Here is a 21,751-nt window from a genome sequence, read left to right as displayed (position 1 = left end):
GAGACCGATTTAATAATTAGCTCGTTCGTATTTGCTAAAATCAAAAGGCGGGTAATTATCTGTCTTCCCACCTCCGCAGGTTTTCCAATGAAATTCTCTGAGGTTATGTGCAAAAAATTTCCAAACACACAAACAAATCATTCCAATAATTCCATCTTGGTTTCACCTTATAACAGCTGCAGAACTCAAAAAGACTTGGTTCACTCCATGGGAAGACGTTGTACGGCCGTTGTAAGGCTAAAGTTTACCCAACTAAGTAGTAACTGACATGATATAATTTTTGTATACCTTGTTTTTTTCTATGGCTGTGATGGCAAACCAGTGGCACGCATGCCACAGGTGGCATGTGCGCACCCATATCAATGGGCACACGAGCCATTGCCCTAGCTCACTGCAGCGGGCATGCTGGACATCTGATTTTCGGCTGGCCAGCCCGCGCTGCCCTTCCCTTCCCAGGAGTCTCCACGCAATGCCAGTGAAGTACAGGGCTTGTGCGGAAGCTCGGAGGGGGGGTGGCGTTTCTGGCCTTGGGGGGGGGGGGCAGGGGAGGCCATTTTTGCCCTCTCCAGGCTCCTTGAAAGTCTCTATAGAGGCTGGGAGGGCGAAAAACTGGACTACTGGAAGTCGGGAAACGGGCTGCGATAGCCTGCACGCTTTTGGCACCCGAGGGACAAAAGGTTCACCATCACTGTTCTACGGTGACAATTTTTGTACATCACGTTTCACTTTTCTTCTTTGTAACTTCTAATAGCAAATCCTTCATAAAAGTAATTGAATTACATTCTTGATTAAATTATCTCTCCATCGGTATATAATTTTATGGTACTATTCAAAAAAAGTGGTCCTATTAGCTAGTTTTTAGAAAATACACTTTTCACAAAAAGTTTCCATTATTTTGGCTACTACCGTACACCTCCATTTCCCGGTCCCCAGACGACCAGTCTAGTAGCTGAATTTCACAATCAAAATATTTCCAGCCTTCTCTCCTACGGCTGGAGAAGTAAAGGAAGCGCAGGTTTATTCTCTCGGCAGCTTCAAAATAATATTTATCTCAGAGCCAGAGTGTCACAGAGAAATACAAGTACACAGTACGAATAGTTCTTTCCGAAGTCCAGGGTAGCTTTATCAACTTCAAGGTTGTCATCAGATGCTTTGCAAAACCTTTTAAAAATTACATCTTACAAGTAAAGCTCTCTGCAGTCCTAATAAGTGAGCTGAGAGCGAAGTGGATTATTACTTAAAGGTGTCCGCGTCCCTTTTTGACAACAGGTGGTTTTCCTTTGAGCCCCCCAAAAAACCAGACCAATAGTCTCCAAGGGGCAAAGTTCTCTGAGAAAAGGATGGGATAGTTTTGTCATCAACCTGCAAAGATGCTGCAACTGAAGAAGGAACTCAAGAAAGAACAGGAAAAGTTGGAAGCTGTCCGTGAAGTTCTCTAGAACGATGGTGGCACCACTCTCAAAACCTTCCATCTTCATCCTTCTTCTTGAGGAAATATTAGAAGGTTGTGAAGTATCCTCGAAGAAGGCTTGTATACAGGTAGCCGTTGTCTTACAAGTCCATTTAGTGACCATTTGAATTTAACAATGAAAAAAAAAAAGATTTATGACCGTTTTTCATACCACCATTGCACTAGCATCCTCGTGGTCACAGGGCCAAAATCCAGACTCTTGGCCACCGATTCGTATTTATGACGGTTGCAGTATGATCCCCTTTGGGGCGTTTTGACCAGCTAAGTCAATGGGAAGCCAGATTCACTTAACAACCCTGTCACTAACTGAACAATGGCAGCGATTCATTTAACAACGGTGGCAAGAAAGCCTGTGAAACGGGGCAAAAATCACTTTTAACTGTCTCGCTTAGCCACAGAAATTTATTGGCTCCACTGTGGTCATATGTGTGGGCCAGAACAAAGACTGGTGGGGCCAGGATAAATAAATATATATATATTTACACATTTTTTAAAAATAGAATAAAATTGTTATATAGTTAATAAGCTCGTTCCTCAAATAATTGATCCTCTTCTTCCCATCTCAATCGAGTGACAACTTTTGAAAGTATTCTGGATTGCCAAAGTTTCAGGTAATCCATACTTCTAAGAAGTCTAAACCATGGTTTAAGTTTATTTTAATTAAGGTCCATCTGCTTTAACCATGCTTAAAGTAAAGGTTCCCCTCGCACATGTGTGCTAATCATTCCCAACTCTAGGGAGCGGTGCTTATCTTCGTTCCAAAGCTGAAGAGCCAGCACTGTCCGAAGACGTCCCCGTGGTCATGTGGCCGGCATGACTAAATGCCAAAGACGCACAGAATGCAGTTACCTTCCCACCAGAGATGGTTCCTATTTTTCTACTTGCATTTTTTACATGCTTTCCAATTGTTAGGTTGGCAGAAGCTTGGACAAGTAACGGGAGCTCACTCTGTTACGCGTTGCTAGGGATTCGAACTGCCGACCTTTCTGATTGACGAGCTCAGCGTCTTAGCCACTGAGCCACTGCATCCCTTACCTAACCATGTTTAGTATCATCTATTAGCCATGGTAAATATAATTAGTCTATAATGGTTCAATTCACACCTAATGCTAATTCATTAACTAAGATTTACAAGGCACCAGAGCCAGTTTTGCACAGTGCTCAAAGTCATAGTGTGATTGGCTTGATGTCACCTCATTGTGAAAGATGGACCCTGTGATTTAAACATGGTTTAGCCTCCTTTCTCTGGGTCAACAAACCACCTTTAAACTAAACTGGCTTATAACAGTAACGCCTACTGAACGAAGTCAAACCTTTTGGACAATATAGTCTCTTTCTCTTTTGAATATAAAAATGAAAGGTCTCAATCATTCTGAAAATGTTCCGAGTTCAAAATAGTCTCCTATCCCCAAAAGACGCCAGTTGCAAACAGCTTCGAGGTACTTTCCCTCATTGGTCTGCAGGCAAAGGGGTGCCCGAGAGCACCCAATTTCTCATGTTTCTGTCCAACGGAGTCACTTTTCTAGCCAAGAGGAAAGAACCGCACTTATACACCCCTGGAAATTTTCCATGGTGAAATGGCTACTTCTGAAATCTGAACAGGGTGCGACCCACAAACTTTAGGTGCCGACATCCATGAGGACTAGAAACCTGGCTTTATTGCAAAACAAAAAAGTGAGGCTGTTGGCATCTTTCCATGTTTCCGCAGACACTTCTGTGAAGGGTGATCCAGGAATAAAATTGGTCCAGAATTCTTAAAACCGCTAGCTACTTACCTTTCAGTTATTTATTTGATTTATATTCAGATCTGTATACTACAAGTAGTTGATAAATAGTATAGAGAGTAGAACCGTTAATTTCTACTTCTTTGCTAGAGGAAGAGGTTCACAATTCTAATTCTCACCCCGTATGGCAGAATCAGGCAACTATTTTAGACACAATTATTTTAAAAAAACAAACAAAAGGCAATTGAGACACCAAGTCAATTTATCAGCAGCCTTAAACCAGTGGTTCATTTTGTCTTCTTTCCCCAAATTGGTGGGGAAAAAAACCCACACCTTTGCTGCTGCTGATGCAAACACCAGGAATTGAAGCCTCCCCAAAGTCCCTGGACAATCCACCCTGGGTTTTAAGAGCACGGACAATGTAAAATTTAAAATAAAATTATTAAAATACGAGGGGAATCCTAAAAGTGCTGAAGTCCCAAAATGGACCAAGACAGTACTGACCATGCTGCTAAGTGAGAGTGAACATGGATTGATTTCACACACACTCTTGAGAACATTTGCAAAAAAAATAACCCATGGTTTCAATCTACCTTTTAGGTCAGAAAGTGCTTACTTTCATCACACAACGGAGCCAGGGAATAAGAATCAGACAAGACTGGCCACAACTGTCCTTAATTTGTCTGAAATGGCATCAGGTTTCCTGCTTGAGCAGCGGGTTGGGCTAGAAGACCTCCAAAGGTCCTTTCCAACTCTTGTTATTCTTTTCTGTTATTATTAATTCATTTTGAAAGGGGGGGGGGCGAGGGAAATCCAAGAAAATTCAGCTTGCGCTCTACCAGGGGTTGGCAAACTTAAATACTGAAAAGAGCCACAAAAGTCCTAACCGGAAGCCCCCCGTTCAATTCTGGAGCTGACCGGAAGTCCAGTTCCCCCACCATAGTCTCCTCCTAGCGCGGCGTCCTTTTTCCTCCGCCTGTCCTAACCGAAAGCCCTATCAATTGTGGAGCCCACCGGCAACAAGGAGCTGCAGCAGAGGGATGAAAGAGCCACATGCAGCTCCAGAGACTCAAGTTGCTGACCCCTGCGCTATACTAAGATGCACTTGGCTCATTCCGTACGCCGACATCTTCAGGTAGAGTTGAGAATTTGCTTTCTCTGCATGGAAAGGTGGAAGATCTCTTCTGCAGGCCATGGAGCGTTCATCTTTCTAGCCTTGCATGAGCTCAGAAAGCAAAGTAGGAAGCAGAAAGGAGAGTGATCACCAGTGTGGCAACATGGCTAAGTTAGGTGGCTGGTGGCTCATTGGTCACCTAAGATATTCGTGTCCCTGATCGCCTCTTTTGGCTGTTTTCCTCCAAAAGGAGGTTTTCTGTACAAGAACAGCTGGATGGTCCCAGCAGAGACACGCTCTCCCAGAAGGAAACAAATCCAGAGCAGTGTATCAGGCAGAGACGCAACAGAGAAACTCCTGAGATGAGGGTAGGTGATTCTTCCATTTTCTCAACACACACACAAGCTCGGACTTCACGAACCCCAAGAGTGAGAAGCAACAGGATTCTTGGGAATCTGGAGAAAGGAAGTAAATTGGGCTTCCCACAGGGGTGGGGAACGATGGGCCTTTTTGTGACTTGTGGGCTTCCACTCCCAGAATTCCATGCTGGCTCAGGAATTCTGGCAGTTGAAGTCCACAAGTCATAAAAGGGACATTGTCTCCCCCCTCCTCTGGCTTGAGATGATAATTTTGACAGAAGCCAAGACGGTGTGTTTTTAAGTCATCACCATTTAAGCAAAACTCTTTTGGGTTTCCTGGTTTGCTCTCTCCCTCGGCAAAAATGAGCCCGGGGGGGAAACTGCTAGGAAGAACTGTTTTCACCCAATACGTCTCACAAACCTGAAAACGTTAAGACAGATGCTTGCCGAGTGTGTGTGTCAGAATCAACGACAAGAAAAACTGCTCCCCATTGTCTCCCCGAATGCTTCCATCTCTTTCTTTTCAGACGTAGTTTGTCCCATCACAACGCACAATTATTTTTCCCATTTAGGAGGTGCTTTCAGAACACTCATGCAGAAACATAGCGCTCCTCCTCTCTCTAAAGCAGTGTTTCTCAAACTTGGCGACTTTAAGTCCTGTGGACTTCAACTCCCAGAATTCAACTGGGAGTTGAAGTCCACAGGACTTAAAGTCGCCAAGTTTGAGAAACACTGCTCTAAAGGCAAGTCCTTCTTTTCAAGAGATAAAACCTACAGCGATACAATCCTTAGGAGCGAAGTGGGTTTTTAACCCTCTTCCAAAATACAAAGAAACTTCTCGGCATCCGGTACGGGCCGCGATGACGTCGGGCACGACATGATGTGCCCAATGTGCAAAGGCCAGGCATTAAGAAAGCGGCTTCCTTTGGGTGACCACGTTACGAACGGGTGCTGCTTTTGTAAGCAGAGACGCGCAATCTGTGATTGCCTGCACATCTCAGCCATCCAAAGTCTGGTGAACGTTTATGGCTCAGGGTATATTCGCAGGCGATTGTGGTGGAAACTTCCCTGGCCGCAGTCATGTTCCAACAGAGACACAAATGGGACACTCTTAAAAACAAAATATTCTTCCACAGTCCTCTTCCAGCACAAGGTCCAAAACTCCCATCTGTCCTGGCCCCTTTAGCTTATCCACAAATACTGAACGTAAATCGAAACGGCTGTGTTCCCTTTCTTTTGTTGTTGTGCCAACCCCTTTCCCCAGTCCTGTTAAGCTGCTAGTCCTCAAGATAAAAGACGAAACACACACACACATAAAAAGACAGACAGACAACCTGACAAGATAATTTTGCGTTTGCAAGTTTCTGGCGGAAGGGCCGTTATCGATGCTCCTCCCTCCGTTTCACGGTTCCTTCCTGGGCCCTCACTGTCGCCCATTGTTCTCTGAAGCCTGGCTGGGGGCCCTGCTCTCCGTCTGGGACGAGGTGCCTTCGAAGCGCTGGGCGGCGATGGCGGCCTGGTGGGACATGCTTTTCCTCACAATGTCACCTTTGCGCCACAACACCACCTCCTGCAGCCCGTTCCCCCCAAAAGGAGAAGAAGACAGGAGAACCTCAAACACGCTGCACCAAGCTGATCAAGAAGAGGAACGTTAGGGGAGGCCACTAGATGCTCAGGACTACATCTCCCATCGTTCTGGACCCCGGCTGTTCTGAAAACGTCTAGGCAGGGGCAGCAATGTGCACCAGAGGCCTTCTCTGCATTGAACAGGGATACGCCTAGAGCAGAGATGGCGAACCTTTTTTGGCTCATGTGCCAAAAGCGGGGGGACCGCTGGGGGACACCCATAATGCTATGCGCACGACCAACACTCCCCCCCCCATCTTTGTCGTGCTTTTTTCACCCTCCCCAGGCTCCAGAGGCATTATAGGAGCCTGGGGAGGGTGAAAACAGCCCCCCCTGTCCCCCGTAGGCTTCAGGAGCATCCCTGAAGTCTCCGGAGCAGCTGGGACTTTGCTGGAGAGGAATTCCCTCTAAATAAAAGAGGTTTTATCGGGACAAGGAGTCGGCTTCATGCTTTTGGGAAGCCTAGGTCAAAACAACACCTGCCTCAGGATTTCACTCCTGTCCCAAATCCCGACAGATAATTCGGTTTTCTCACCTGCTGTTTAAAATAACGCCGCTCCTCCTCATCAATTAGCACCAGATTGAGGTAATAGCGCACCGAGAACTTCTTATTGATGTCTCTCATGGTGGGAGTCAGCTCATAACCAGCCAGGAAGAGCCGAATTGGGATGGACTCTCCTGTGAAGGAAGGGAGAGGGCAGTTAGCCAACCGAGGATTATTATGATGATTTTATCCTTCGTTTATATATTTGAGGGGTCCTTGGCTCTCTCCGGGTTTTGTTGTTTTCTTGCAGACGTTTCATTATCAAACTAGGTAACAACATCAGTGCTAGGAGGGAGTGGCAATGTGCTGTCTGTTTATAAACCCCACTCCCTCCTAGCATTGATGATGTTACTTAGTTTGGTAATGAAACATCTGCAACAAAACAACCAAACTCAGAGAGCATCAGGGACTTTACAATCCCGAGCTACAAATATTCTACAAATACAGATACACACTCACACTCACAATATGCTGGTCTATGACAAAATAAAAATACACACACACACACAAAGCCAATCATTTTAATTATTTAATTTTAGTATTTATTATTACTGTTTTATTTGTTGGTTTCATTATCATTGTATTATTCAATGTTGCTATTTTATTTTTATTGGCTTCATTTTGATTTTAGATTTTTTTTTAACATGCAACTTTGCTGAGGGATTTTGACTGCAATAGTGGAATATCAAAATATGTTTTCTCATATATATGTATGTATGTATATATGTATGTATGTATGTTGTATTTGTGCTGATAAATAAAAAATAAACACAAATATAAAAAGGCAACATTAAAAATAAAAATATGGTTTACTGCCTGGATGGTTTTCTGTAATGAGCCGAAGGACAGAAAGAGGGAGTAGTGCGCTTCCTCCCATATTTGTGCATACCAGGGGTTGTAACACAAATACATACATACATACATACATACATACATATATATATAAATATAATTTATGCACCACTGTGCTTTGGTTCTTATATTGACTTTACATTTTACCGATGTAGGTGATATTCTATAATGATATGCAATTTTTTTTAAAAAAATTATATAAGTGCAGGCGGTGCATATACCTACTGTATTTTTCAGAGTATAAGATGCTCTGAAGTATAAGACGCACTTAGCTTTTGGGGAAGAAAAAAAGGGGGAAAAAATTCTGCCTCCCACCAATTTGCCTCCTTGCAGCAAACAGCCAGTTTCAGCAGAGCAGCTGATTGTTAGTTGGATCGGCCTCCGCACAATCAGCTGTTTCAGTCTGCAGGCATCGTCATAGCCTATTGCCGCCTCTGTGTGCCCCATTTTCAGCCTCCGCATCCTATTTTCGGCCTCTACACGCTCTGTTTTTGGCCTCTGCGCGCCCCATTTTCCACTCGTTCTGGGTGGCGGGAATTGGAATAAGCAGAAAATGGGGTGCGCGGATGCGGCAATAGGCAATGGCAATTCCTGAAGCCTGAAACAGCTGATGGTTGGGAGGCCAATTCAACCGACAATCAGCTGCTTGTGCTAATCAGACTGTGCTGAAGTTGAAACTGAAACAGGCTTTTTGCTGCAAGGAGGCAAATTGCTGGGAGGCAGAGGGCAAAGGGTGGGGCCGGCAGGTGGGCAGGTCTATATTCGGTATATAAGATACACCCAAATTTTCACCCTCTTTTAGGGGTGGGGGAAAAGTGTGTCTTATACTCTGAAAAATGCGGTAATATCCCTACCTCCTGTAATTCTGGTGTATGCCACAAAGAGGACATTAGGATGGACAGAAGTGAGGAAAAGGGGGGCTTTCTCTGTCCTCTCCACTGGCCATAAAGCCCTTAAAAGGCCCACCACGGGGATGGCTCTTCCACCTGACCTCTCACAGGGGCTCCATCCATGATCTCGTATTTGGCAATGGTATCGTTTTCATGGTAGACGTTGGGCCCCGTGCCAGTAGTTTCCCTCTTGATGATGTCAATCTCCATGTGTTTGATCTTGATCCGGACGAGAAGGAAGTAGATCTTCCCTACAATCACGTCTTTTAAGTGGTACCTGAAAGATACGTGGTGGACGTGCCCCATCACAAGGAAATACTGGTGCAAAATTCGGAAAGGGTTGGAAGAAATTACCGACCAAAAAATAGAACTGAAACCAGCAGCTTTCTTATTAGGTCCATTAGATGAAAAAATGGATAAACAACTTCAATACATAATAATACACATGCTCACATGCAGCTAGGATTGCTTTCGCACAAAACTGGGGGTGGGGGGTGGGAAATCAATACACCCGCAGATGAAACAATAATTTGAAAAGTACTCGAATGTGCAGAGATGGACAAAATGACAATCGAACTAAAAGAAAGAGAAGAATCGGATTTCTATAAAAGATGGAGTAGAATTTATAAGTGGCTAGAAAACAGAAGCCAAAACAGAAAATTGAGAATGTAAATATAATGGTGATAGAAATGATTATTACTATTATTGTTACTTGTAGTAAGTAGTGTTACGACTACTACTGTTGTTATATTATAGGACAAAGTAAACGCAACAGGAAGGCAATGCAGAATGGAGAACTAGAAAGGCTAAATATGAAAGCCGACACAGAAGGTTGTATAATTGCTTTACATTGTTATGTACGTTTTGTGTTTTGTGCTTTTTCTTGTTATGTTTTCCTTTCTGCTTTTAAAGATTAAAATGTTCAATAAGAACTATTTAAGAAAGAAAAAAGAAAAGATATGGTAGATCAAGAGGGAATGAGGCCGATGGATCAGAATAACCTTTACTCTTCACAGATCTCATGCGGCCATTCCTCACAAGTTCCTTGGCCGCATCACCAAGAATCTAAGAAGCCCACCACAAGCCAACTTACTTGGATTTATTGTACTCAAACTCAATGTGGAGACAATCTTCAATCCCCACCTCCATCTTAATGGAGGAGTTGAGCTCCGGGTACGTGCTAAGGGTGTGTACCACAATGTCCATTTCTTTCACCACGTCATTCAATCTGCGGCTCACGGTGGCTCGGAGGAAGTACCTGCGAAAGGGGAAAAGGTGGATTAAGAGGCTTCTAACCAGGTTTATCTCCTGGGGGGGGGGGAGAGGGAAGAACAGAGAAAACAGAGAAACCCACTTGTGAGAATGGAACTCACCTCAGCTTCACGTTCTGCCCAGTGTAGGATTCGTACGGTTTCTCCACATGAGTGAATTCAAAGTCAAAAGTTTGCGATTGGGTGAATTCACCAGGACGAGCCAAATCTTTTACCAGAGACACAAATTCATGATGATTCCCTCGGTCGTAGTATAATTCTAGGAAGGATATACGTTCGATTAAAAAGGATACTTCTACGTTAAACAAAACAGCAACATCAACAGCAAGGCTTATAGACCACTTCACAGTGCTTTACAGCCCTCTCTACGCAGTTTACAGAGTCAGCATCTTGCCCCCCCAATAATTTGGGTCCTCATTTTACTGACCTTGGAAGGATGGGAGGCTGAGTCCAACCTTGAGCTGGTCAGGATCGAACTCCTGGCAGTGAGCAGTTATGCCTGTAACACGGCATTCTAACCACTGAGCCACCACAGCCCATCTTCCTTCCGCTTTCTCCCTTCCTTCTTTAGCACATAGCAATAGCACTTAGACTTATATTCCACCCCACAATGCTTTATTGCCCTTTCTGAGTGGTTTACAGAGTCAGCATATTGCCCTCAACAATCCAGGTCCTCATTTTACTGACCTCGGAAGGATGGAAGGCTGAGTCCAACCTTGAGCCGGTGAGAATTGAACTCCTGGCAGTGGGCAGAGTTATGCCTGCAATACCGCATTCTAACCACTGCGTTACCACAGCTCTGATGCCACCCTGATATCATCGTGCGTGACCCCATTGAGAAACAATGTGGGGTAGGGGAAAAAAACCCACTGATGTCCCCGTCCCTCCCCCCCCCCCGCCAGGTTTAGTTTTAGATAATGGACATCAAATCAGTTACTAGTGCAAGAAACAATTACAAACTAGGTCAGGCAAATGGATGCAGTTCTGAGCTATTATATAGAAATGGCCCACTGAGCTCCCCCCCCCCCCCCCCGCAAAACAAAACCAACAGCAGACATTTTGATTTAAGGCATCGCAAGCGGCTTTCTCTGGGAATCCCGTGTGCTGCGTGAATAATTGAACGAAAGTCACAGGCAACCGAGCGGTCGTATATTAAATTACGCAGCATTTTAATAAAGCAAGGTTTACGTAAAAGGTTGCTCGCCCATTTACATCAAGCCCGGTGACATTCATTGATTGGAACAGCTCAAGAGTTGTTAGTTTTTTTAAAAAAAAGAATTACTACTGTTTCATCTATCTCGATCAACCTGAATTGGTAACCACTTTTGAAGCTTATATCAGAATTCTTTCCTATCACCTTTCTTTTTCAATTAGGGCCGAGAGGATTTGAATCCTGAACTTTGGAAACACATGCTCTGTTCTTCAGTGATGGCTTCCCCCCCTTCCCCATATATCCATCATCTAAGCCAGGGGGTCTCTAAACTTGGCAACTTTTATGTTCTACCCTAGGCATCCCAAGAGCATGAAGCAAACTCCTGGTCCCGACAAAAGCCCCTTTTAATAATTTGCTGTGAATTCTGCTTTCACATCCAGCAAAGTCTTTCAAGGGAGGATTTACAGTCACACACCTTATCTGCTTGGAGAGATGCCAGGCCAATATCTGCAAAACTTGGCAAGGAGTCTCGGAGAGTCACAAACCAATTAAGCGAACTAATTGTTTCCTGCAAACTCCACTCCCCTTTCGCTCCTCTTTTATTTCCTCTGGGAGGGGCCATTCATCGTCCACCTGTGGCCTTACTCCCACATTGACCCCTGTTCTTTAGCTGTTCCCTTCGTCTGGCCGCTCTGCTCATGTGCACATCGGGAACAGGCTCCAGCTGTTTGTCTGCCTCACTGATGTCTGACTCTGAAGGCAGCTGATAACTGTCAGACGGCCCTGGCCCCCTCTCTGCCTCCGACACAGAGCCCTCAACAGAGCCTTCCCCAAACTCCAGGGCTGGCCCAGGTTCCTCTCCAACCTCCTCACTGTCTGAATCTGCTGCCAGCTCTGCTGGCGGGCCACAATACTTTAAGCCTTATGGACTTCAACTCCCAAAATTCCTCATCCAACTGGCTGGGGAATTCTGGGCGTTGAAGTCCACAAGGCTTAAAATTTCCAGGTTTACAGACCCCCGGATCTAAGCCATTGGCAGTTATTTACTGTTGCCCAGTAAAAATGCTGCGATATTCTATCAGGGAAGAGTGAAACAGAATTAAACAAGGACTCTGGTGCATTCAAGTTCTCCTTGATTAAAACAACAACAACAAAGAAAATTTACTGGGAAAAAAAGTTCAGTAAATTTGCACTCAGGGTACGCGTAACATTCAAAATTGCTAGTTGACATTTTCAAGATAATTCATAGGTACTCGGGATAAACTCTCAGATCTGAGTTTTTTTTAAAGAAATGTGAAGCACACACTGGTCAGCTTCAAAAATGGATGCAGGGTATTAATATTCCACGAAATATAAAAGCTCACACCAACGTGTTATTTATTTATTTTTCACATTTTTGAAACGTCCATCCTCCTTTAGAGAGGAGTTTAGAAAGTTTATGTTCTTATTTAAATTTAAGGGTATAACTCAACGAAGTCTAAAATTAACGCAACTGGGGGAAAAAAAGTGGTTTAGCCTAAAGTGTTATCTCAAAAAGCAATATCCATTGTAAGATGACATCAAGATAACCACAAATCATAAAAACTCATCCTGCAGCTAAATCTCATACGAAGTTCAATTACAGACTTCAAGGAAGGCGAGCCGTCAGCTGACCTTAAAAGAAATGATTTTTCTTTAAAACCAAGCCACCTCTGTATCCTAACAAAAATTTAAGACTATTAGTAATCATAAAAACACTGAAAACAATCCACTCCTTGAAAATTCAATTTAGACCTGGAGCAAGCCTAGCCTAATCCAATAGAAAAGCATTTATTTTACCTAAACTACTCAGAAAGCGACGGTCACTCTAATAGGATTACTCCCAGTAACCATAAAAAGTCACTTTAAAGCTAATCCAATCCCCATATCAAATTGAAGCAGTTTACAAGGACGTCAAACTCTAAACCTGGTAACGATGTCCAACATAAACAACTTTTAAGACCAATGCCCAGAATCCCCTTGCTTGCATGGCTAGCTGGGGAATTCTGGGAGTCGAAGTTCACAAGCCTTAAAAGTTGCCAAGGTTGATTGCTACCCCAAGTCTAAGGCAAAATATTGTTTGCTGCAACGCAATTCAGCAAATTACCCTTTCTGGAGCGAGAATAAAAACCTGCATCATGATAAAAAGACACCCCAAACCTCAAACTTCTGCTTAAATTTTATCCCAAACACAAAAGAGATTTTCCATCTTCAGAGTTACCTACTCTTCTCTGACTGTCAAAACTTTTACCATGTTTAAGTGATGTCCTTTGTTGGTATGCCAGAACATCAAAAGCTGGCTCAGAAGTACCATCATGATTTTTTTACGGGTAGTCCTCATTTAGTGGCCACAATTGGGACCCACAACTTGGTCCTTAAGCAAAGTGAGTTATGCGAAACTGCCACTGGGCTTACGGCCTGACTTCAGCTTTCGTTTGTTCTGCAGACCTTGCTTTACCTTGGCAGTAAAGTTACCTTTCAATCCTTGTCGTAACAGCAATTGGTCACTAAACAGGTCAGTTGCTAAATGGGCACTCCCTGTACTTGCACCTGGCTTAAGGGACTATTGGAATAAAGCATGGTGAATGCAGTTTCTGCCTATCACAGGCATCTGTAAAAGATAAAGGTAAAGGTTCCCCTTGCACATAATGTGCTAGTCGTTCCCGACTCTAGGGGGCGGTGCTCATCTCTGTTTCAAAGCCGAAGAGCCAGCGCTGTCCGAAGACATCTCCGTGGTCATGTGCCCGGCATGACTCAACACCAAAGGCCCAATGAATGCTGTGACCTTCCCACCAAAGGTGGTTCCTATTTTTCTACTTGCATTTTATACATGCTTTCAAACTGCTAGGTTGGCAGTAACTGGGACAAGTAACGGGAGCTCACTCCATTACGCGCTGCTAGGGATTCGAACCGCCGACCTTTCTGATCAACAAGCTCAGCGTTTTAGCCACTGAGCCACCGTGTCCCTGAATACAGGCAGGGACACTACAACCTGTAGCAAGGGGAAAATGGAACCAGGATTCATTCCCTTCCTCCTGCCAGGTCAACTAGCCAGGATGGGGCAAAGGGAACCAGGATTCATTCCCTTCCCACCATCACGCCAACTAGCCAGGATTTAGCCCATCTTACCAATTTGCCCAATGAATTCCACCTTGATGCCCTGGTGTTCCAGGCGTTTGTTGGGGTGCTTGAGGGTTAAGACGACCCTCCCGGATACGGTCTCGCCATCATAAAAAAGGAAATATTTCTCCTTCTTGCCTTCCTCTGTCTTATGTTCCGCTCGGCGCCTGCTCTCGGAATCGCTCAGGACCAGTTCCAACTCAGCGCTCTGTCCAAAGCCGAAGAAGCTCATCTCGGAGGCCTGGGCGGAGGGACCGGGCACTCCCCCCTCCTTCCAAGAAGCTCCAACAGGACCCCGGCCCAAGCCAGGGAAAGCGGGGGGGGGGGGGGCTGCCTTAGAGATGCCCAAGGCTGAGAAAGATGCTGAACCCACCCTAGAAGCAACCTGGCTTTTGCTGGACCATCAAGCCAGAGATGGGGATGCTGAGCAAAGGGGATGCAGGATGGGGGATGCAGGTGACGAAGCTTTCACGGCTGGGAAAGGCTCAGGGCCAGAAGGGACCCAAGGTAGACCCGAGCATAAGGGAGCCTAAAGGGGGGGGGACACAAGGGGGACCCCCAGATGTCAGCTGCAAAGGAGGAGGCGCCCGGGAGCCGGAGCTGCGGCCCAGGGAGTCAAGGCAAGGCGGGTGGGCGTGCGAGGGGGAGAAGGCGCAGCTTGCAAGCCTGGAGGAAGAAGGTGCAAAGCCGGGGTGGGGGAAGGGGGCTGCCCGGGAAAAGCGTGCAACGGAGAGGCATGCAAAGGAAGCAACCGGGAAGAAGCAGCAGGAAACCCGGCCTCCCCCCCCCCTTTTTTTTTTTTTGCACGCCTTCCAAAGACGCTGCTGGAAGGGGATGCTTTGCACGGCGGAGCAAGGGGAAATGGGTGTTGCACGGGGGCGTTGCTGCTCCTTGCAAGGAAGGCCGCAAAGCAGCGGGGTCCAAAATGCAAGGCGCCGCCTCGTCCCCAGCAGCCGGGCCGGCTTCCTTCCAAGCGGTGACAGCAGGTCGTCGCTGCGGCAGCCGCCCGCCGGCGCCTCCCTCTTCCTCCTCCTCCGCTTGGGCTGCGCCGGCTTTGCAAAGGCTTCGCAAGAGAGCTCGCGCCGCGTCCCGGACTTAGGGATCGGGCACTGCGCATGCGCCAGTCCCGGGGGCGGGGGAAGGAAAAAAAAGGGAAAGCGGGAGGCGGCTCTTCGAGGAGCGCCTCGCCACGGCGCATGCGGGCTTCCCGCTTAGGGACCCGCCCGCCCGGGAACGCCCCTTCTTGGCCCTCCTTTACGTCGCGCAGGCGCACTGCGCACAAGGAGGGCGTCCCGGCATCCCCAGGTCGGTGAGGATTGGCTGGCGGGAGGCGAGCGCGGCGATTGGTCGGTTCGAAGGTCTGCGGCGGCGGCGGTGGATGGAGCCGCGCGCGATGGCGGCGAGGGAGCGCTTGGAGGGCGCGGTGGATCGCTGGGGGTTCCGGGACATCGAGCGAGGTGAGCTTTGGGGGTGGGCGGGGGAAAGGGAGAATTCGAGCTTCTGCGGTGAGGGGCGTGGGGAAAAGAATAGCTTCCAATGATTGGCAGGGAGTGGGACGTTGCTCTTCCATGGATGGGAGACCACCAGGCGATCACAGGGCGGGAATTAGCCCCGAGATGGGAGCCCACAAGGAGATAATATAGCCTTTATTGTCATTGTACAAAATAAATACAACGAAATTGGTTAACTGACATCACAGGGCAGAAAGGAGCCTGCTAGTTCTGGACTCAGATTATTAGCCCCGGGATGGGAGACCACCAGGAGATCAATCCTGGCAGCGGAGACTACACTGAGAAGAGAAAAAGGGGCGACCAACCACTTCCAAACAACTTCAACAGTCACAAACCTGCCTGGTGGGTTGAGAATCTGAGTATTCAATCTGAGTATTCAAAGACCAATTTGCAGAAGATACAAGTAGTCCTCGATTTACAACAGCTCATTTAGTGACCAAAGTTACAACAGCACTGAAAAAAGTGGCTTATGACCGTTTTTCACACTTAAGGACTGTTGCAGCCATCCCCATGGTCACTTAATGAAAATTCAGTTGCTTGGCTACTGACTCATAATTATGACGGTTCCAGCATTCTGGGGTCATGTGATCTGCTTTTTGTAACCTTCTGACAAGCAAAATCAATGGGGAAGCCCGATTCACTTAACAACTGGGTTATTTAATTTAATGCCTGCAGTGATTTATTTAACAACTTTGGGGGTCATTCCATGTCAAGTGGTCTGGGGGGGGTAGGGGTCCCTGCTCAACCATCACGGATTTTGATGAAATTTTGTGTGAACGTGCACACATGTCCCCAATGGACATTGGTGAAGTATTACATATGCTGTAGGGTTGTATCTTGAGTTTAAAAAAAAGGAAGGTTAATGAGTATTTTATTTTCATTTTATTTTATTTTGTTCTGTATTCTATTCTGTTCTACTCTAGTTTAGTCCAGTCCACTCCATTCCATTCCATTCATTGTTCTGTTCTATTCTATTCTTTTCTTTTCTTTTCTTTTCTAAACTCTACTCATTCCATTCCATACCATTCCATTCCTTGTCCTGTCCTATTCTATTCCATTCCATTCCATTCCACTTACCCTACCCTCTCCTACCCTACCCTATCCTATGCTATCCTATTCATCGGCTGCTCATCTCCCTTGCAATTAAAACCGTAAGTATTGTACAGAAAATATTATGCCCTTTTGTACCTTGGCAGTCTTTTCATTTTATTATTGTTGGGAGTCTACCTGCTTGCTCTATTTTAAATATTTCCACATTTCCTCCTTTCAGCCTGGGTTGACACGGTGTGGGAACTAGACTTCACCGAGACGGAGCCTTTGGATTCCCGCACCGAGGGATTGATAACCGATGACGGCGTGGAGGCGTTTGTTGGACTTTACAAGGCGCTCTTTCCATTTAGTGCAGATGACCACGAGACCACGGAAGTATGGGACAGTTCTTTTCCCCTAGCATCAATTTAACCAGCTGTATAGCGTCTGCGATTTTAAATCCTGATTATTTAGGCAGCAGAAAGAGGAGAAGATATTTAACGAACGTATTTCTAGGAGTATAAGACGCACCTTTTCCCCTCAAAAAAGAGGCTGAAAATCTGGGTGCGTCTTATACACTGAATACAGCATTTTTTTTTGCCTCCCAAAACCCTGCCCCCCTTCACCAAAATGGCTGTGCATTGCCTTTAGGAGGCTTCCAGAGTGCTCCTGGGGGCTGGGGAGGGCAGAAATGAGCGAAAAACGGGCCGATTTTTGCTCAAATTTGCCCCCCCCCCTTCCAGGAGTACTCTACAAGCCTCCTAAAAGCTATTCATGCCCTTTTTTTGGGGGGGGGAAACCCGTTTTCGTGAAAAACGGGCCGTTTTGGGGAGGTCTGCAGAGTGCAAACGTTTTTTTTAAAAAATTGCCTCTTCAAAATCTTGGTGCGTCTTATACTCCAAAAAATACGGTAACACATTTAGATTTTTTTAAATTACAATTTTTTTAACCCCTATTTCCCTCCACAACCACCACCCTAGGAGGTGAGTTGGGCTTAAAGAGAGCGTGATTGGCCAAAATTCACCTACTGACTTTCATGGTTAAGAGGAGACTATAACTCACAGTCTCCTGGTGATTGGCCTAAAGTCTTTCATGCCTACTCTCTTAACCACTTGTTCTGACCGAGGATATCCCAAGGGCGTGACGCAAACTCCTGGTCCCGAAAAAAAACCCCTTTTGTTAATTTACTGTGAATTCTGCTCATTCACATCCAGAAAAGTCTGTCAAGGGAGGATTTACTTGTTGCTGACACAGCAAATACTGCTTTTTTCCAAAGAGCCCTCAACTCTCTCACACACTGACAGGACGCTAGCCAGATGAATACCATGGATGCTGGTAGGCAGAGGCAGAATATTTTTTTTTCTTATTTTCCTCCCCAAAAACTAAGGCGCGTCTTATAGTCCGAAAAATATGGTAAATCGAGTCGATTTAAATCAAACCTTTTTAATAGTGATTTCAGTCGTGATTTCAAGCAACTTGATTTAAATCAAATCCACCCTGCTGACACCAAAAATGACTTTTTGTGAGCCTGCTATTCAGCTTGTTCTCTTTTCCTTTTCAGAGCATCTGGCCTCTTTTGGTGGAAAACAACCTCTCTCCTAACGCCGTGGTTGCTGTGTTGCATCACTTTGTCCAAGAGGGCCAGAGCAGGAAGGCCAACACACAACAACGCCTGTTTGCCCTCCATGCGGCTGGACTGTATTTTTTATTAGTTGAAATTCCTGGTAGGTCTGTGGACCGTTTTGTGTTGTGTTGTGTTGTGCTTTGGCAAGGACATCTCAACAAGGTCGCATTGAAACGTAGCTCCATCGATAGTCGCAGTACCTCTGTCTGTGAGGGTTAGGAATGAACTTCAAGCAATCAACCATGGCCGCTCGTACAGTAACGGGGTTTCTCCTCACTCTCTTCTGGGCCGTCCTCAGGACCCACAAACCCGATTTGGACCAGGGATCCTCAATCTGATTTAGGTTTAGACCACCATTTCCCAAACTTAGCATCTTGAAGATGTGCAGATTCCCGACAAGTTGCTCAGGGTGACAAACATGGATTTAGACATATGTGGAGTGCGTAGGCCAGTCTTAGAAAAGCGAGATCTGACTAGCAACGTGTGAACCTTATAAAGCTTCCTTCAGTCATACATTCACTAGGATCAGAAGTGAAGAACAACGTCAGTCCTGTAAGGCAGAGAGAGACTGTAGCAAGGATAACAACGGTGTTGTAACATCATCATACCAAGGGAAAGTTGTACTCAAATTCTCATTAATCTACGGCCCATCATCTTGTTTCATCCTCAATTACCAAAGTGTTCTGACCGAGGCTTCCCAAGAGCATGTAACAAACTCCTGGTCCTGACAAAAAAAACTTTTATTAATTGACTGTGAATTCTGCCCATTCACATCCAGCAAAGTCTTTCAAGGGAGGATTTACAGTCACAGACCTTATTTGGCTTGGGAGGATTTACAGTCACAGACCTTATCTGGCTTAGAGAGCTGCCAGGCCGATATCTGCAAAACTTGGCAAGGAGTCTCGAAGAGTCATGAACCAATTAAGCGAACTAATTGTCTCCTGAAAACTCCCCTCCCCTTTCGCTCCTCTTTTATTCCCTCTGGGAGGGGCCATTCATTATCTACCTGTGGCCTTACTCCCAAGTTGATCCCTTTTCCTTAGCTGTTCCATTTGTCTGGCAACTCTGCACATGCGCACACTGGGAACAGGCTCCAGTTGTTCTTCTGCCCCACTGATGTCTGACTCTGAAGGCAGCTGATCTGGCATATGGCCTTGGCCCCCTCTCTGCCTCCGACACAGAGCCCTCATCAGAGCCTTCCCCAGACTCCAGGACTGGCCCATGTTCCTCCCTAACCTCCTCACTGTCCGAATCGGCTACCAGCTCTGCTGGCTGCTGGCATGCCACAAAACCAAACAATATTTGTGGAAAATAAAAGGTATGGAAGAAAGAGATTTGGGGAGGGAGAGGAGATAGATAGAAAGATAAATCAAATAGAGGTACCTAGGTTCTTAGGGAGGTAGCTGCAGGAAGGTTTCAAAACCTGAAAATATCGTGTTATCAGTTATGTTTTTTGTGCTCTGTTAGCTGCAGGTGTTGTGGTATAAAAGTAGATAACAGTTAACATGCAAATGGTCTTTTTGGCAGGCAGCATAGCCAACCAGGTATTGCACCCGGTGATGTTCGAGAAATGCCTTCAAACCTTATCCAAATGTTGGCCGGAGGAGTTGGATTTGCCCAGGAAAAGGAAAAAAAAACAGAGCAAAAACTTGATGGGCGAGAGAAAGAAAGGGAAGCCAGCAAGAAATGAAAACACTCCGGTAAAAAAATTAATAATAATAACATTTTAATCTTCCTTATCCAAAGCATTCTATTTTGTCTGTTTTCCCGCTGCTTGGTTGATTCATTCTTTTGGTGTTTTCCAGCGTTCAGTAGAGCAGTTGAAGGCCAGGCCTTCTAGATCGGGGGGGTCAAACTCCATTTCATCGAGGGGCCACATCAGGGTTGTGTTTGATATCGGGGGGAGGGGGGGAAGAGTAGTGGCCAAGTGCTAAGGCAGGACTTCTCTCGGACCCTCTCATTATAATCTTCCTTTTCTTTCCTGTCCTTTCCCTTCCTTTTCCTTTTCCTTCCTTTCCCTTTCACTTCATTTCCTTTCCCTTCCCTTTATCTTCTTCCTTTCCCTTCCTTTCCTTTTCCTTTCTCTCCCTTTCCCTTCCCCTTCCTTTTACCTTCCTTTCCTTTCCCCATTTTTCTTCTTTTTCCTTTCCTTCTTTTTCCTTTTCTTGTTCCTTCCCCATTTTCCTTATTTTTCCTCCCTCGCTCTCTTCCCATCTTCCCTTTTTCTTTCCTCTTTCCCTTTCTCCCTTCTTGCCTACTCAAATGCAAGAGGGGAAACATTTCTTTTTTTCAGTTTGGTTTGCTAGCCCTCTGCCAGCGGAAATGGAGCTCTGTTTTCGCTGGCAGAGCCACCGTGGGCCCGTCCTTTGCTGTTTCCATGCCAGCCCCACGAGCCAGCACTGGAATATCGGGAAGCTGCGATTTCTGAATCTTGCTTAACCGATCTGCGGTCCTTTTCCTGCCATTCTAGATGGAAGACATCTTTGAAGAGGAAGACATTCAAGAAGAGATTTACTTCTCCACTCGGGAGTTGCTTGAAATCCGCGAAGCCCTTTTCCTCCTGCTGAAAAACCTCCTGAGACTTTTTTCCAAGTTTTCCCTGAAGGAGAGGCCCCAGTGCGTTCAGACCTGTATTCAGGTGACTGCTATCTCTTCGCTAAAGTGCACGCATGCACGGGGGGTTGGAGCACATGAGCAGAGGGGCGCTCGCATTGCATTTTGGGGCCTCATGCGGCTCCCCCATGCCCCATTTTGGCTTCCAGGTTGGTGCAGGATGCCTTCCAGGCCCAACATGGGGTGCCTCCTGCACCAACCTGGAAGCAGAAAATGGACAAGTGGGGGACGGGGTGCATGCACAAGGTGGGGGCATGCATTGCATTATGGGTGCGAGCAAGCGGGTACGCTGTAGCATGCGCATGCGTTTTTGGCGCACAATGACAAAAAGGTTAGCTATTTCTGTCCTATAATATTTGTCACGATGAGGGAGCATCAGTGTGACAATTTCCCTCTTCTGTTTGACAATAGAAATTGAATGAATGAATGAATAAAATTCTGTTATAAATAAAAATGTTTTTGGCTTCTTTTTTCACAGATCTTTGTTAAGCTGACGAGTCTGGAGCCCTGTACGCTGGACTTCAAGGCTTTGGATATGGCGTGAGTTTTGCTCTGGAATCTCAAGATGGTATTGTGGGTTTGTGGAGCCCAATGGGTGTTGAGGGCGTGGAATCGAGCGGAACGAAATGCGCTTTCCCTGAAGATCGTAGACTTGAATCTGCAAACATTTACTCTGCATCACGAAATAGACCCAACAGAGAACTTTTCCTTTGGCTACAGGACTATTTCCAGAGCCAAGTATGTCTCGGAGCTTGCTTACTTCGGCCTGCGGCTGTTGTGTTCCCCCCTTCACAGCCTAGGAGACAAGGTAAAGTCTGTATTCATACATATT

General features: G+C 45.9%; 2 protein-coding genes across 2 annotated transcripts in view; one reads left to right on the top strand and one right to left on the bottom strand.

Moving 5' to 3' along the window:
* Positions 1–82: 82 nt before the first annotated feature.
* On the bottom strand, positions 83–15,243 carry VPS26B (VPS26 retromer complex component B). The gene is made up of 7 exons (XM_081960597.1): positions 14,152–15,243; positions 9,954–10,110; positions 9,674–9,838; positions 8,682–8,857; positions 6,830–6,972; positions 5,402–6,238; positions 83–5,284 (listed from the first exon to the last, which is right to left on the bottom strand). The coding sequence occupies exons 1-6, from the start codon at positions 14,372–14,374 to the stop codon at positions 6,092–6,094; spliced, it is 1,011 nt and encodes a 336-aa protein (XP_081816723.1). The 5' UTR covers positions 14,375–15,243; the 3' UTR covers positions 83–5,284; positions 5,402–6,091.
* Positions 15,244–15,448: 205 nt separating this feature from the next.
* The window catches only part of NCAPD3 (non-SMC condensin II complex subunit D3), a 41,681-nt gene continuing 35,378 nt past the window's right edge, over positions 15,449–21,751 (top strand). Inside the window, exons 1-7 of the mRNA XM_081960569.1 lie at positions 15,449–15,599; positions 16,924–17,078; positions 18,244–18,406; positions 19,834–20,006; positions 20,777–20,944; positions 21,398–21,459; positions 21,640–21,727. Of these exons, the coding sequence (XP_081816695.1) occupies positions 15,521–15,599; positions 16,924–17,078; positions 18,244–18,406; positions 19,834–20,006; positions 20,777–20,944; positions 21,398–21,459; positions 21,640–21,727 (888 nt within the window). The 5' untranslated portion in view covers positions 15,449–15,520. The remainder of the gene's footprint in view (positions 15,600–16,923; positions 17,079–18,243; positions 18,407–19,833; positions 20,007–20,776; positions 20,945–21,397; positions 21,460–21,639; positions 21,728–21,751) is intronic.

This window comes from Natrix helvetica (assembly GCF_964273705.1).
Source record: "Natrix helvetica genome assembly, chromosome: 8".
NCBI classification, from domain to species: domain Eukaryota; kingdom Metazoa; phylum Chordata; class Lepidosauria; order Squamata; family Natricidae; genus Natrix; species Natrix helvetica.
This window is presented reverse-complemented; position numbering and strand designations above follow the sequence as displayed.

Excerpts from the sequence above, each read along its gene's own strand:
- VPS26B (XM_081960597.1), bottom strand. The coding sequence starts at position 14,374 with ATGAGCTTCTTCGGCTTTGGACAGAGCGCTGAGTTGGAACTGGTCCTG. Across the intron at positions 10,111-14,151 it reads GGAATTCATTGGGCAAATTG|AATTATACTACGACCGAGGG; the intron begins GTAAGATGGGCT and ends TATCCTTCCTAG. Across the intron at positions 8,858-9,673 it reads TTTGAGTACAATAAATCCAA|GTACCACTTAAAAGACGTGA; the intron begins GTAAGTTGGCTT and ends CGTATCTTTCAG.